Genomic DNA, 18,113 nt, shown 5'->3' with positions numbered 1-18,113 from the left:
TCGTAAGTGAGAGATTATAAATAAAATATTCTGAGTACTGTCATCGGTTTTAATAATTGATTATGTTTAAAAATTTTAAATAAAATTTTTTTAATATTAATTAAATGGGTCGGGTCAACCCATTTAAAACCCTGCTCAACCCATTTTTTTGGGCCGAGCCTTTGGCCTTTATACATTAATGGGTCAGCTTGGCCCGAAAGCCCATTACTATTTGGGCTTCAAGCCCAGCCCATCGACACCTCTATGTCATATCATCATTGTAATAAAATATTATCAGAGTCTTCTATTATTTGCAAACTAAATAAAATAACATAAATAATAAAATATAAATTATCAAAATAATCTCTTTATTCTTTCAACTAAACTCTCTCTAAGGGTTCAGATTCCCATTTGCCCACCTCTACGTACGAAAACATATATTGGTATTATTGAAAACCCGAGTACAAGTTAGAGCATGATCCAAAACTAAAATACAAATTTGAGTTTGAATAGAAACCCAAGTATGAGCTAGAGTACGAAATGAAGGTAGAATACAAACCCAAATATAACAAAAACTTAAATTTGAGTCTAATTGTATATGAATCTAGCTACTTTTTTTGTAACCGAATTAATTATACTAAATAAGTAAAATTTTAGGTTTAATAATCAATTTCACAACAATTGAATTAAGTAAGTGAAAAGTTTGATATTGAAATGTTGTTATAGGAGACTTGAACTTATATTTTTTTTATACATAAAACCTACTATTTTATCACTCAAAAGCCACTTTCGGTTTTTATGTCTCGATGAAAACAATCAAAATTATTATCGAATTTGAAAGAAAAGAAAAGATTTTGTGTTTTGACTAAATACTACCCTAGTTTGTTTTGTTGACAGAGCAATAAAAAATCACACCTAATCACATAATTACAAATTATATGTGTATTTAAAAGTATATGTACATAATATTGCTTCAAGTTTTCTCGTCAAATTTTGTTTGTTTTCTTTTTTCTTTATAACCTATCTATATCTCTATACTAGCTTAGCAATGATATCAAATAAGATTGGATTCGCTACGGAATTAGTCTCAACAAACCTCAATTCAAGATTAATTTAAATTTAAAATATTGAATTTAATATCAGTTCAAAATAAATAAGTTGCAATTCGAACTAACTAAAGAAATAAACTATAAATTCAATCAAATTAATTTAAATTTAAATTTAAATATTAGTACCAATTTACTCATACTTTTCTTTTATATGGAATCAAGTTCAATCTTTTGGTCGAAGTTAACCAGATGGAAAACTTGACTTAATAGGTTTGAAGAAACAATTGGGCATTCCAATGATTGGCTTGCAACAGTCAATTATAGACGAATTATTGGCATATCTTCGGTTGGCTGTAGTGGAACTAGCAATATGATAAATATATAATTTCTTTTTAGTGTGACAGAATGGACCCCTTCAAAGTTTTTATCGGTCAAAACATGAGTGCCAAGCCGACCATTAGCTGAGACTATTGATAATCTTTTTTTTCTGCTTAATCTACACATGAAGTCTAATGCATATATTTATCAACATTTCCAGGTATATGACGTATATTTTATAATATGATATATTATAAATATAAAATTATATATATATATATATATATTAAATTAATTTGATATAATAGATATATCATATATTATGATATATATTATAAATATAGATCGGTATATATTTTAGAGAAAATAATGATATTGTAAAGGTGTATATAAAAAATTTTAAATTTTCAACAGTATTTATGATAAATTCTAAAATGACGATATATTAATTATATTTTTTTATTTTATTAATAAAAAGTACAATATGATACAAAAAATTAGATTTTTTATACACAATATAATATGCGATTCTATTACTTTTAGATAGGTGTATTTTATTTGAAGTCATTAGCCACCACCGTTGAGCTGCTTTACAACCATGTGTTTTAATTATCATCAGAGTAAAACTAATATACACTTATTTTTAAGTACTCAATTCAATAAAAAATACATATTATTATATGATTAGGTGCATATAACTGTGTAGTGGCTTCAATTGGGAACATCTTTATTTAAGGTTTACACACACATATTTGACATCCATTTTAACACAATTTCATACAACACAATATTCAAGTAAAATAATAAAATATAATTAACCGAAAACCCTAATCAAAATGTGCTATATTTTATCGAAATAATGTTTTGGAAAGCTATCACAAACTTTCATTTACGACTCATACCAGACATATTTGGCATTCATATAGTCAAAATAAACACTATAGATGAAACATGTTGTCACTTGTGGAAACATGGATTCATTTCAACATAGATTACCTATCAACACAACTAATTCGACATTGATTCACTCAACAAACTTCATCAAAATGAAAAGACTTAATGTAAATTGCAAATTCTTGTCGAAACCTATGGTGTTGACAAGAAAATATGTGTTATGTTTATGTATTGGCAAGATTTGACATCCATTCAACACCAACTTTGTCCAAACATAAATCAACCAAACAAAACATTCTACTAATAAAGGAAGTGAAGATAAAATTTTGTTTTAAAATGAATGGAAATTGAGTCATTTAAGTAAAATACCTTTTTTTTAATTAATACAATAAATAAAATAAATAATATTTTAAAGTAATTATTAGAAAATATTTAAATAAAATAATATTTTAATTATATTTAATTAAATAAAATAATTATTTATATTTATTAATAATTTTTATTAAATATAATAATAATAATTTATATTTAATAATTTTTTAAATAATTTTATAAAAACATGTGGATAAATAATTTCTCTCTTCCCCAAGTGAAAGACGGAAATGAAAATGTTTTAAAAAGGTAAATGCGTAATTGCGGACGTCAGAGGAGAATGAGTTTGAATTGTCGTCTTCGGTGCTTTGGCGTTAGTGTAATTGACATGCCACAGATCCTCCGCCAAATTTGCTCAATCAGCTACTAGCCCTCCAGAATTCCTCAATTTTATTATTTAATAATGGCCAAAGCACTAATTCCCACTCCATGTTTAGTGTATGACATTCAATCAAAGGGTAATCCCTATTTAAAAATTTTTTAGTAAAGATAAATGATAACATTTTTATTTTATTAATAATATTAAAAAATATATATTTTTTTTTTAAATTTTGAAAATTTGATATTTTATCTTAAATCTCAATTTTAAAAAATGAATTTTTCCCATAATCTTTAGGGTTTTTTCTCTCTAGTAAAGGTGATAGACACCATCTCCTTTCTCTCTTCTCTCTCTATCGTTACTGATGACTCCAATGACAAATGATGAAGCTCCAATTAATGACAAATTGAATCAAAGATGAAGAATAGGCTTTGATGACAGATCCATTGCATTTCTATCGAATTGACTCCAAATTCGTCGCGTTTTTATCACCTTCTATCATTGGCTCTTCATTGATTCTAGATGTGGTCATCAATTGCAACCAACGAAGCCGAATGATGACCTTGTCGATTTATCTTCCTTCAACAAAAATTTGTTTTCTCCAATGAAGATGAGTCCGGAAGAAAGGAGAGAGATAGTCAGATAGTGTTGGTTTCCGAAAAAAGAGAGGTTTTGCTAGAAAATAAAAACCCTAGAGGAAAAAGTGAAAATTTTAAAACTTAATCCTAAAAAAAAATTATTAGTTTTTCAAATTAAGAAGGAAAAATGATATAAACTTTTAGAGTTTAGTAGTAGGATGACAAATTTACCCTCTAAAACTAACAATTTTGGTTAAATTTAGCAGTTCATATGTAAGTAATTGAGTTTTTGAAACTCTATGAGTGTGTATTTGAAAATGCACTAAACCTTGAGTGAGAATAAGTTTTATGGCCTTTAATAATTAAATAATCACTAAACATAAAATATCTAAAATACCTTTAGATATTTTAGATATATATATCCAATTTTTTTTCCTATTATACATATATAATTTAAAATATAAAATATCTAAAATACTCTTAGACTTTGTACTCACCCAGCTAAACATAAAAATACTCAGTCAAGATATAAAACTCACTTAACCAGGGGTGATATATGAGATGAAAATGTGAAATTTTCTTACTACCTTGACAGTAGGAAGGTTAGTTAAGTGGTTAGCCGGTCGGCCAAACACCCAACCAACCAATTTATTTTTAAAAATTGGTTGGTATGGTGCTTAACCGACCTACCATGGCCTATTGGCCAACCCATCCGGTTAATTCATTCAACTAACCTTAAATCTCAAAATCTTCTCATTTTAAAGATAAAATTAAATAAAAAAGTTGTTATATTTGTATAATAAAAAAATGATTATACATGTATAAAAGACAAAAAAAATAATTATTTTAATTAATATCTCGAATTTTTGTGTCAAACAAATAAAATTGAAATAAGATTTTAGATAAATAAAATAATTTACATTTTTATATTATATAATCAACCTTTTTTTTAAGTAATGAAAAACTCTTATTTGACTGGTATCATCTTAATCAAATTTGAATTAATCATATAATCTAATAAGCGGTTTTATAATTATTTTATTAGATAAATTAAGAATTTACGGTTAATATTATTTAAAATAAGTTTAAAAAATGCCCTCTTCTTTAAATGCTACTTCCTTTGCCATTTGTAATATCCTTTGGAGACTATAATGTGGTGAACTTGCTTGACGTCAATACTAAAATATCATTAGTTATGAGCATATATATTAATATTTTATAATAGATAATATATATCTTATGATTTAATATATAAAAAAAGTATATATAATATAAAATATATTGATTTAATATGATATTATAGATATATTATATGATACAATATATTTTATCAATACGAATTTATATATTTTTTTAGAGAAAATAATGATGTAGTGGAGATGTATATAAGAATTTTAAATTTTTAAAAATGTTTGTGATATTTTTTAAAACAATAACTTGTCAATTATTATTTTATTATTTAGAATTATATTATATGATATAATATTGAATATATAATACAAAAAATTAAATTTTTGATATATGATGTGATATATAATTAAACTGCCATAGTTACATATTTACAAGTGGAATAGGCAGAGTCTACATCTCAATTCAAAATTCATCCAAAAAGTAAACAATAAAAAATGTTAATTTATATTTTCAAAAGGCCAAAGGACTATTTTTCACCCAAGTTTAGGTATATTTTTAAAGTTACATCTGTGAGATTTAAAAAATCAAAAGTTTCATCTATTTATTAAAAATCACAGTTATAGTTAGGGATAAAATTGTTATTTCATAAAATATTTTGAAAATCTAAAATTTTATTACGTTTATCTTCCTCAATTTGAAAATCTTACAATTCTCTCCTATTTGAAGTTTAAAAAATCAAAATTTCTCCTGTAGGGTTTACAAACCGTTATCAGAGACGGTCGTCTCTGGCTGTATTAACTCTTTTTCCCAGCTTAAATCTACTTATTGATCACATCCCAATCACTAGTGAACTTTATTTTTTCGAAAAAAATAAAATCGTCTTTGTTTAAGATGAAACTACCTTCAAAGGTCTTAGACGAAGATGATGTGGCCGTTTGAGACTTCGATGATCATCTTCATCTCAAAAAAAGATGAAATTGCCTTCGTCCGAGACAAAGACAATTTGACGAAGACGAAATCGTTTCATTGAGGGAAACAAGCTTCATCGGTGGCTGGGATATGATCGACAAGGAGAGTTAAGTCAGGAGAGATAGCCAACACGGTCATAGACGACTAAGTTCGGAGTCTCTAGTGATGGTTTATAAACCTTAGAGGAAAATTTTTTATTTTTTAAATTTCAGATAAGAGGAATGTGATATTTTTAAACTGAAGGGATACAAAACTTTAATATTTTTATTAAATGATAATTTTATCTTTGATTTTAATTGAAATTTTTAATAGATAAATAAGATTTTTAGTTTTTTTAAATTTCACAAATATAACTTTAATAATATACCTAAATTTAGCTAGAAAATAGTATTTGGGCCTTTTCAAAATTTAAAAAAAAAAATTGTTCTTGGTCAAATCAGAAATCTTAATTTGATCCATTACTTGAAAGCCTCACTACATTGGGTTCAAAATAGTGTATGTACTGATGTGACTGAAAAGATAGAAGAAAAGTCTGAATTTGACATGTCTAGATGCGAAAATGAACCTGGCCTTCAAACGGGGCACGTTCAGTTAGAAAAAAGTTTAACACGGGTCAAATTCCTTTCCCATAAAATAATCCATTCCATCCCAATCCAATCCAATGCATCTTTGAATTCAAAATTACGAAGATTCCTAGAACCCTAGACGACCACCCGAACTTTATGGAATCACAGTTGTAAATTTTAAGATTGAATACTTCGTATTTTCAGCTCTCATTCATTTCAGTTAAAAAATTTGTTTGATTTTTTAAAAATACAGTTTTACCCTTTTCATTGAAATTATAAAGTTGCCCATTAAATTTTAGTAAAACTATATTTATTTATTTTGAATATATAAATTAATATAAACTTAATATATTTTATCATATAATTGAATGATTTTGAATTAAAAATAAAATTATACTTAATCATATGATAAATATATATCTATTTATATATTTAAAATGGATACATTACTAATAAAAAACTTATCGCTTAGAGCTTTAACAAAATTTAAAGAGTAATATTATATATATAAAATAAATTGTATAAATTTTTTTATACAATCTGATGTGATAATATCTGGTTGAGAGTTTTTTAAAAAAGAGAAGAAATAAATAATTATAATACTCAATCGTAAATTGATACGTTAGTTTGTATAGATAACATTGAACAATCTATTTGTATGCGTATAATTATTCAAAATTAAAACTTTAACCAACCTAAAAAATTTTTAACACTTACACTTCTAAAGAAATAATTCTTAATCATGCAAAGATAGAATCACAACAAAGTAGGAGAGTATAATCACATGAGAAGAGAAAGACGGGGCATTGTTATAGAGAGTTCTCGTCTCACATTGATTATGACATCATCATGATGAGAAGAGGGAGACGAGGCATGGACATTGACGATGGCAAGAAAGACATAAATTTAGTTGCTGACAAAACTAAGGGAGGATCTTCAGCCCAGGTAGCTAGAGCTTGATTGTAACTTTAGAGTATCCAAGATCAAAATATGAGACATTATCGATCTCTAACTAAATATAAGAATGTTTGGTTTGATAGACTTCTGAGTGATCTATATATATAGATAAAACAATATTATTTTACGTTAGTGTTATAGTATGAAATTGACTCAATTGAGCTTTAATATCAACTATCATATAAAACTTAAGCTTGAATTCATATATTTTAAAACTTGGCTCGACTATGCTTAAACAAACCCATATTCAAGTTCATATCGACTAAAATCTACCTAAGGTAAAAGTAGTTCAGATTAAATAAAATCAATAAAATTATATATACATAATTTTAAATATTTAATTATGTATTTAAATAATATATCATTGTGTTATTTAAATTAATAAGCAAATAATATTTAATAATATAAAAAAAATTTCCGTCACAGTAAAAAAAAGTGTCCAGGTTCATCCTCTCATGCAGCTTTTACCAGTTTGGTGATTTCACCATATGACTTCCTGTAAAATTCACACCTAAAGTCTAAACCCAGTAACTTACTAAGTCGTTCACAATTTAAATTCTATCAAATACCCAAAATACCCTTCTTCTCAATTATTTAATGAAGCCACTGGCCAGCGACAAGCATTGTCCTCTGTCTGGTAACAATGGCCACCATGTCCATGTCCATGTCCACCTTCTTCACCAAAGCCTCCTTCCCTTCTAGCCCCCTGAAAAAATCACAAATTTCCCATTTCGCTCCTGCTCACACGCTCTCAACCAAGCTCAAAACTGCGCATTTTAAGGTCCGAGTTCGCGCCGCGTTGATCGCACCGGACGGCGGCAAACTGACGGAACTTTTCGTGGAGAAATCTCTAAAGGATGTTAAGAAGAGAGAGGCCTTGGGTTTGCCGAGAATTAAGCTTTCCAAGATTGATCTTCAATGGGTACATGTGTTGAGCGAGGGGTGGGCCAGCCCGCTCGCTGGATTCATGAGAGAATCCGAGTTCCTCCAAACTCTTCATTTCAACTCGCTCCGTTTGGATGATGGGTCGGTTGTTAACATGTCGGTGCCGATCGTTTTGGCGATTGACGACGAGCAGAAGCACCGGGTCGGTGCGTCCACCCGCGTCGCTCTCGTCGACTCAGATGATAACGCAGTTGCGATTTTGAGCGAGTAAGATTCCAGTTATTTTGGATTTCCATAAGTTTCTGTCAAATTTGCGTTAATTTATTACTTTGCATTATTTATTTTTCTTTTTGAATATTTAAATCATGTGGGTTTTTCATGTTTATCAATTTCTCATGCCGTCCTTTCAATTTTTTGAATATATTCAATTTGGCCTACGGTAGGAAGTGATGAATACTAGGCAGCTTTGAAGAACTGGAATCAGTTTGTTGGTGTGTATTGCATTTGGGTTAAATTTTCGCTGGAAAGCAGAAATTTTTTTGCTTATTTGACAGAATGGGCTTCTCATACTTATCCAGGTTTAGAATCATAAGTAAAAATAAGTGATACCGACAAGAAGAATCGTAGTATATGTGAAAAGGGTCTTTTTCATTGATCTTTTTTTTTTTTTTTAAATCTTGTATTTGACATTGTTGGCCTTATGACTGTATACGGTAATACTAATGGCTTTTGGAGCTTATTCTTACTTTTTTCCTGAAAACTTGGGATCAATGAAGCTAATTTGTGATCATGCAATTTTCTTTTGCCTATTAATGGGAAACATATTTCTATTCCATGGATATTAAATTCTTTCAAGTTCTCTTTTCCAGTACAAGTTTTATCTATATGTTTAGACTTCAAGTATTTAGCTGAATGAGTAATAAATGATGTTGAATGACATGACAATAGAAAGCTTGCAAAATTCCTTGTTTTGAAAATTACCCCAACATTAATATGTTTGAAAGAATTGTAGATCCTGGAAAAATGAGAATTTTTTGTTATGATTTTCTTCCTTGCTTCACCACTAACCATCTTGACAAATCTTAACATGTTCATCCAACATTCTACCAGAGGAATGAAGTTGATGGTTGAAGTCTGGCAATATTTCTATGTATTTATTAATGTGACCTAAGGCATTGAATATAATTGATTCCGTATTTGATTTTTTTCTGTTCTATTTCTCTGAGCTTGTCTGGGCTGTGATATGTGTTTTTCACCTTGTATGTTAGGAACAAAATCAACATGAATTCAGGATGTCTTTGCCTTTATTACCATTTTCCTAGCTATAAGAATACTGAGTTCCAGATGATTGGATTTCAATGTTATTGATGCTGCAATCTTGTGTGTGTGTTATGTGTGCAAACTGTAAAACAAAAATTATGATGTAAACTCTGTTGGATGCAAGTATTTTCTTATTTATTACTTACCAAAGAAAAAGTTGTTTCTTATTTATTTACTTTTTTTACTGGTTCTGTCAGTATTGAGATCTACAAGCACCCCAAGGAAGAAAGGACAGCTAGAACATGGGGAACAACTGCCCCTGGTCTACCATATGTTGATCACGTGATAACTAATGCTGGAAACTGGCTGATTGGAGGTGACCTAGAGGTTATAGAACCAATCAAATACCATGATGGTCTTGATCATTTTCGATTATCACCTGCTCAACTTCGTCAAGAATGCACAAAGCGCAATGCCGATGCAGTGTTTGCTTTCCAGCTCAGGAATCCCGTGCATAATGGCCATGCTTTGTTGATGACTGATACTCGTAGGCGGCTCCTTGAGATGGGTTACAAGAACCCAATCCTCTTGCTTCATCCATTAGGAGGCTACACAAAGGAAGATGATGTTCCCCTTAGTTGGCGAATGAAGCAACATGAAAAGGTATTTAGATCAGTATTTTGACCTATCATAATCACTTTCAGAGTTTTATTTTTGCTAGGTTAAACATCAAATATTTGGCAAGGATAGGAACCTGGAATTTGTTTCTTTACTGCAATTCATGGAGCTTAGAATGCCTGAACTCGGGTTATATCCCTGTAGTTTTCCTGTTTTGTTCATTTTAATTCTGTCCCTTCTCCTTCATAATAAAAAATCATATAGGAACTTAAGTTGTGGTATTGAAGGGAAAAACATTATACTTAATTTGTAAAAAGCAACTATTCTACAGCTTCTTGAACCTAGAAGTGTAGGAGCTGATTATGATGATGGTTTTTGTTTGCTTAAATATATATACAGATGCCCAACATGAATGACAGCTAATTTTCATTGATAATTATGATGTATTCTTAGGTGCTTGAAGAGGGTGTGCTTGATCCAGAGACCACCGTGGTATCCATATTTCCCTCTCCCATGCACTATGCTGGTCCAACCGAGGTGCAGTGGCATGCAAAAGCCCGGATTAATGCAGGGGCTAACTTTTACATTGTTGGTAGGGACCCTGCTGGCATGGGACATCCTGTTGAGAAGAGAGATCTATATGACGCTGATCATGGGAAGAAGGTATTGAGCATGGCTCCTGGACTAGAGCGACTAAACATTCTTCCTTTCAAGGTATTAAATCATCTGTCATTAACGATTAATTTCAACGCTTAGCTTGAGTAACCGAAATTCCTCATCATTGATTCGTTTGGTTCTGCTTCAGGTTGCAGCATATGACAAGACCCAAGGTAAAATGTCATTCTTTGATCCATCAAGGCCTCAGGACTTCCTCTTTATATCAGGCACCAAGGTACCTTGCTCTTCATAAAACCACTGCTCACAAGTTTATGAAAGCAATCGAAGGAGATATTTCATCTGTCTGTTTTCACTTTCGTATTTTAAGATGGCCTTCTTGCATTTTACAGATGCGAACACTAGCAAAGAGCAAAGAGAATCCTCCTGATGGTTTTATGTGTCCTGGTGGGTGGAAAGTGTTAGTGGAGTACTATGACAGTTTGTCTCAATCCACTGACTCCAGCAAAGTCCCTGAACCAGTTCCAGCTTAGATAAGCTTGCTGTATCATACGTACCATGATTTGAATTGGAGAAATGTTACAAGCTATTTTCTCCAGTGATTGCGTCAAGAATCTCTGTCAAGATTTTAATAAAACCATGCGGGGCACCAGTACAGAAACCCTTAAACTTGCCTCAAGTCTGTAATTAGATGCCTCTTGTGGCATCTAAATTCTCCCTTTCTACATGAGGGACAATGAATTTAACCATATGTGGTTTGTGTTTCAATGAACAAAGATTGTTGGCGGCTTTTTAGTTTTGGAATTTTCCATGGATATGTATAAGCCATATCCATGGATTGAACCTCAAAACAGACAAGGAACCAGCAATTTAACATAACCTAGAAATTTTGTCATTACAGTTTATTTGTCATACCAGAATTACATGCATTTCATTTTATTTGCAGCGATTCAAATATACAAAATCGTTCTATTATTATTGTTATATTTCATTTCATTTTCTCCGTACACATGTTCAGTTCCATAACAGCCCGATATAGAATTGCAGTCTTGGTGGGACATGAAATTAGATCCGACCTTCGGCATAGATGAAGTTTCCTTTTTGAGCCGAGCTTGTAAAGGTCTATGTTCTCTGGGACATGAAACTTTTGCTTCATCATTTTGCCTCATTTTGTTTTCATGGCCGTCTACCATAAAATACGAATGGATTGTAGCTGTTGTTTACCTCACATGGCCACTCCAATTTTTCTACAAAGAAGGCAAGATGCTATACTAGAATTACATGCTTTATTTGAAACAATCTAGATATGTATCGGTTCCCATCCTCCATGAATGGAGTCAATGAGTATTTCACTGCAGCTTCACATTTCAACCGTGTACATCACATATTAAGTAAAATCAAGATACATTTAAATGTTTAATTTCCAGGAAGGAATTGAGGAGTTGGATTCTACCAAATTTTAAGCCTTTGTCGCTACCTGTTGCAAGTTTTGAGAACATTTTTTATCTTTTTTCTCATGTCACTTATCACATCTCCTTCTTTTGGTTGAACAATTAAATTATGTGTATATAATTTTAAATATTGAATATAATATTTAAATGATAAATCATCTAAGTATCAAATTATGTAATTAAAACTATGTGTGTATGACATTATACCTAAATTTATTGACATGTGATTTAATTTAAAAAAGAAAATGTTTATCATATACTTTTGATGCAAAGATAATAAGATGAAATTATCTGATATAATTTGTTTGTTTAAAAATATAACAATTTCCTTTCTATTTAAGTTTTGAAAACTTACATTTCTCCTCTGGGGTTTCATTATCCCCTTTCTTTCTCCGGCGATGTTCTCCGGCCAACCCTCATACCTTCTTCTCTGCTGGTAACAAAGATGGTTTGTACCTGGTCCTACAATAGTTTGTACCTGGAAACCTGAATGGGATTCATTGCCTCGCAATGCACAGGCCAAGATCATGGCCCGTCAAGGGTTGCATCATCTTGGAATGGAAGAAGTGGATATCAAAGATCCTGTAACCATGAAGAGTGTGCCGCCAGATGCTAAAACAATGGGTGAAGTCATGTTTAGAGGCAACACTGCTAAAACAATGGGTGAAGTCATGTTTAGAGGCAACACTGTGATTGTTGGGAATAATTAAATATGTCAAGATCAAATCTATGAATTTTGTAAATAAAGATTTGCATACTTGGAATAGTTTTCGATGAAGCTTCTTCATATATGACGTAAGGTATCGACATTAGTCTATTTCCACGATACCATTTGCCTACATATTGATTTTTATTTGGGAGACAGAATCTGTGCGTTGGTTTTGCATAAGAAAAGAGGAGAGTTCTTTCCTCTGGGAAAAAAATAATGTTATTTTCTGATAGGAGGTAGATTGGATAATTTATACATGTCTATTGGCAATTATATTAAACTAAGTCCGGTTGATCCGGATCCAATAGTGATGAATGGTTATTTGAAAAACTCCGAAGCAACAAAGGATGCCTTTAAAGGTGGATGATATCGAAGTGGGGACTTGGGGGTGAAAATCTTGACGGTTATATCGAATTGAAAGACAGATCAAAAGACATTATTATTTCTAGGGGAGAAAATATAAGCACAATTGAGGTGGAATCTGTGCTTTTCAGTCATCCATCAGTGCTTGAAGTAGCTGTGGTAGGACGACAGGATGACCATTGTGGGGAGACGCCTTGCGCTTTTGTGAAGTTAATGGATGGCCGTGATACTAGCTCCGACGAACTTATCAAGTATTGCTGGAATCGTTTGCCTCATTTTATGGCTCCTCGCAGTGTTGTTTTCCAAGATCTTCCGAAGTCTTCCGCAGGAAAAACGCAAAAAATTGTTCTGAGGCAGAAGGCCAAGGCCATGGGGAGCATTTCGGAACAGAGAACCAGCAAACTGTAAATCAACCTCGATTCTGTTGTGTATTGAATAATTTCATAGCTAGGCAAAACTATGAACGGTATCATTGTGCTGTGAATCAAATCTGGGTATTACCATCTCATAAACATGTTTTATAGATACCAATCAATTTGCCCTATCTGCTAAAATGAAGCTCAAACCCGATAATGATAAGAACTTTGAAAGAACTATACATCAAAAGGATGAGATTGGAGAGCTGAAGCTCCCACTTTCTGATGTGGCTCTGATATTTAATGATACGAAACATTGAAGAACCATAAACTAAAAGCTATGTGATGAGATTTGAGCTTACAAATCATATAAATGCTATACCAAAACTTTTTTTTTTTGTAGGACTGAATCTCATACCTTACAAGTAATATCTAAACAATTAATCACATTTTACGAAAACTAGAGCTGATACTGGCTGTTTACCTCTACGTGATCACTCTCGCCTGTACAAAATTGTAATACGAAGTTTTACATAATATTTTGTGATGGACTTGATTTTAGAGAATCGCCTAAGGAGGATACTTTCTTCTTTATTGGTTAGTTTCAGTTAATTGATCAGGCATATGATTTTAGAAACTGAAAATTACTGTGTTGAATATTGAACTAGAAAGTGGTACAACCTAAAAATCAACATGATAAGTTTCTTATTACAAGAATGAACTGAACATAGGTTCTAATTACGAGAATGACACAATAATTGATATCTATCTGGATTTTTGATATCTACTTCTTTCATTTGAGATAGCTAAAAAATGGTTTCTCTATAACAGGTATGCACTTGACAAGCCAACCAATAGGCCAAGATACAGCTGCAATACTAATACATGCACCCCATTGGCCCCAATTCAGTCTTTCTGTATCTGCAAATTTCTTTAGAAATTCCACCATTAATACTTGAAGAATGATGGTTATCACAATGATCCCAAAGAACAACTTGTTCTTATGTATCCCTTTAAACACATTTTTCTTTTCAAGCTTCCTTGCATTGAATTCATTGAAGACTTGACAAAGGACAAATGTGTTGAAGATCAAGGTATCCTTCACCCTCTCATTGACACCGAAAATTGATTCACCTCTGAACTGTAAAGTCAACAGGATGGCTATCTGATATAATGCTTGAGCTAAAAGATTTCTCCACATATTATTCATGATAAGTGGCTTAGTACGACCCACAGGTGGTTTATCTATGAGCTCCTCTGTTGGCTTCTCTGTGGCTAGAGCCAAGACACCTAATGTGTTTATGATCAAATTCACCCACAACAATTGAACTCCTGTTAGAGGTACTTCACCTGCAAAAATTGCTGTTACAAAATTTATTATAAGAGTAGTAACAGTTATTGTAACCTGGAATTGAATGAATTTCTGGATATTGGTGTAAACACATCTCCCCCATTTCAAAACTGTGGCCACAGAGGCAAAATTGTCATCCATGATGACTATATCTGAGTTCTCCTTGGCCACTTCAGTGCCTTGAATAGAAAGTCCTATATTTGCTTCCTTCAAGGCTAGTGCATTGTTTGTACCATCCTTGGTGACAGTAACTACATGACCTTTCTCTTTCAAACACTGCACCATGAGCAATTTATGAAAAGGAGAAGATCTTGCCATCACACATATTTTATCAACATTCTCCATTCTCTGCTTCGGAGTGTAATTTCTGAACTCCTCTCCTTCCACGACTAACCCGTTCGGCCTAAGGATTCCACATTCAGTGGCTATGGCTTTTGCAGTGAAAACATTGTCACCAGTGATCATCTTGATTTTGACACCAGCACGTTGGAAATCGTCCACAACTTTTTTAACCCCTGGACGACATGGGTCCTTAATACCCACCAGTTCTATTAGGCTCAAGCTGTTTTCAGATAACTTTTTCTCATCTTTTGCATCTTCTTGCTCTTCTTCAGAAAAACTTTTATGCGCAAAAGCAATGCGTCGAAGGCTGCTAGCTGCCATACCTTCAATAATATGCTCAAATATTTTCCTTGCATCATGATCCAGATTCTTGACATTTCCAGAAGCATCATAGTAACTCGAACATTTAGCTAGAATCATCTCTGCGGCTCCCTTCCAGTGTACGTTGGTTGTGTTGTCTATCTTCTTCCTCATCTTAACCCCACTCCTTTTCTTTTTTGAATTGAAGGCCTCAACTTGGAGAATCATACAACTCTGTTTTATTTTCTCCATATCCATGCTGAGATCTTGAGCAGCCCAAGAAAGAATAGCTTTTTCAGTGGGACTGCCTGAGATTTCAAATTCAGATCCTGTAGTAGGCTTGTAGATAGTACCAGTTGTATTCAGAGCAACTCCTTCTTGAATCAATTCAACAACCCTGGGAGAAATTGAAGAAGCAGAACCCTCTTGGATAGGTTCCTGCCCAAGCCAAAACTTTGTTACCTTCATCTTGTTAAGAGTGAGAGTCCCCGTTTTATCAGTACAAATGACAGTGGCTGAACCCATTGTTTCACAGGCAGAGTGCTCTCTCACCATAGCTCGACCGATCATCATTTTCTTCATCGAATAAGCAACAGTTACCGTAACAGCTAATTGAACACCTTCTGGAATTGCGACTACAACAATTGTAACTGCAGAAGCAACAATCCCCACCACAGCATTGACGATGTTGTCAGCCTTTGTTTTGCTCCCATTGAATTCTCGGTTTCCATTCTTGTCTGTTGTAGTTCCAGTGAAATGGCGAGTCAACAAGACTACAAGAACCAAGAAAGCAACTGTCAATCCAACCTTGTCTATTGATGAAGCTAGCTTATTGATCCTTGCTTGCAAAGGTGCTTGTTCCCCGTTGTTCCGGCTTATTTGACTCAACGTTTGGCCCCATTGGGTATTCATACCAACGGACGTGTCACGTGACAATCATATGACCATACCCATCAGCGACTTTGGTGCCAGAGAACAAGAATGGATTCTGGCTGCTGTTTATCTCCACATGATCACTCTCCCCTGTCATGCTCGATTCATCTACTTATAATGAATGGCCGATCAGAAACAACCCATCAGCAGGAACTTGATCACCAATTTTTAAGCAAACAACATCTCCAACAACTATATCAAAAATTGAAATTTGTTGCCGCCGACCTTTCCTGATGACTTCAACTTGGATGTTGTTGCTCACTTTAGATAGCTTGTCAAATCGTCTGCTTTGACGGTAATTACTCACAGCTGAAACAACGATGGCAAGAAAGACAGCCGCAAAAATGCTTCCACAGTCGTTCCAACCCCCTTTGAGGCCAGAAAGAATCAATATGGTAAAATGATAGAAGCTTTTTGATGGGGGTTTCTTGTAAGTGTTTGAACCAAACGTCTCACGTCGCCGAGCAAAATCTTCTTCATCGCTGCTGCATATCCCTCCATCAATATCTGTTTTAAGAGCAGAAGCTAAGCCATGAACCCCATCAAACTCATGAAGTCTGTCTAGATTTTTCTCATTCACAAGCTCTGTAAGGCTTCTGGGATGAACCTTGAAGTATTGATCATTATTATCAACTGGAACATCGACAATACTCAAAACAGTATATGAAGAGAAGCGGGGAGCTTTTTCACTAGTATTTTTGGTTGTTGTTTTGCGCAGAGACAGAAGAGCTCTGGAGCAGTAAATTTTAGCAAAAGCTGAATGCCATTTTTTGCTGAGAGGAGCAAACTCAATGCAAGGGAAGTTTACATGGAGAATAGTAGAGACGGACAGTGTTTTAACAAGAAACAAGAAATGCTTGCCGGGATGAGATTATTGTTACATATATACAGAGCCATCGGGGGCCTATATCGGTGCTGGTGGATTTCTGGGTTAATTCTTGATAAGTAAAAAAGTACCTTGAGATGGTCTTGAAATCTCGAGGTGTCCGTTTTGATCAGTACACCGCGTTGGCGTCCGGTCAAGGCAATGTGAAATGGGGACGAAATAAAATCTTAATTCATCAATTTTTAATTTATTTTGAATTGATCTTTATTTATGTATAGATTCGAATAAAATCCAATCCTAATTTATTTTGGATCGAAAGTGTATTTAAGTGTAAATTCGAATAAAATCTAGTTCAAATTTTAATTCATTAATTTTTAATCTGTTTTGAATTAACATTTATTTAAGTATAGATTCGAATAAAATCACCCTAGTTTGTATTGTAATTAGAGGGCGTTCATTAAATATTTTATTATTAAAATTAAAAATTAAAAAAATAATCTTAAAATTTAATGAGTATAAATTAATAATATACATAAAATAATTATTATATTTGATAGATAATATTAAAAAGTATTGATATATTATTTTATATATTGAACTAGATTTATTAAGTAGAAATAAAATTAAGATTATTTCGGTATTGTTTTTACAATAAAACTAGACATATATATAATATTACTTAATTTTTTTAGAGTAATATTATATGTATATATTTTTAAATACATAATCAGGTATACAGATGATGTGTCATCATATGATTAGATATGTTTTATTTTTAATTTAAAATTATTCAATCACATGATAACATATTATCTATATATCCAATTATATATTCAAAAGTATATGCACTTCATATAGTGACATATTATTATTTGTACACAAAATTGTACACATAAGTTTTGCACATAGTTTTACTTTTTTCTTTAATAATAAAATTATATGTGTAATTTTATGTACAAATAATGATATATC

The 18,113-nt window shown here is 32.2% G+C and overlaps 1 protein-coding gene and 1 pseudogene across 1 annotated transcript; one reads left to right on the top strand and one right to left on the bottom strand.

Annotated features, from left to right (window-relative positions):
• Positions 1-7,750: 7,750 nt before the first annotated feature.
• LOC123212121 (ATP sulfurylase 1, chloroplastic-like) lies at positions 7,751-11,485 on the top strand. The gene is made up of 5 exons (XM_044631175.1): positions 7,751-8,284; positions 9,535-9,940; positions 10,349-10,609; positions 10,701-10,787; positions 10,903-11,485. The coding sequence occupies exons 1-5, from the start codon at positions 7,776-7,778 to the stop codon at positions 11,041-11,043; spliced, it is 1,404 nt and encodes a 467-aa protein (XP_044487110.1). The 5' UTR covers positions 7,751-7,775; the 3' UTR covers positions 11,044-11,485.
• A 2,532-nt stretch (positions 11,486-14,017) lies between these two features.
• LOC123210672 lies at positions 14,018-17,186 on the bottom strand (annotated as a pseudogene).
• Positions 17,187-18,113: the final 927 nt, after the last annotated feature.

Source organism: Mangifera indica, chromosome 3 (assembly GCF_011075055.1).
Source record: "Mangifera indica cultivar Alphonso chromosome 3, CATAS_Mindica_2.1, whole genome shotgun sequence".
Taxonomy (NCBI): domain Eukaryota; kingdom Viridiplantae; phylum Streptophyta; class Magnoliopsida; order Sapindales; family Anacardiaceae; genus Mangifera; species Mangifera indica.
This window is presented reverse-complemented; position numbering and strand designations above follow the sequence as displayed.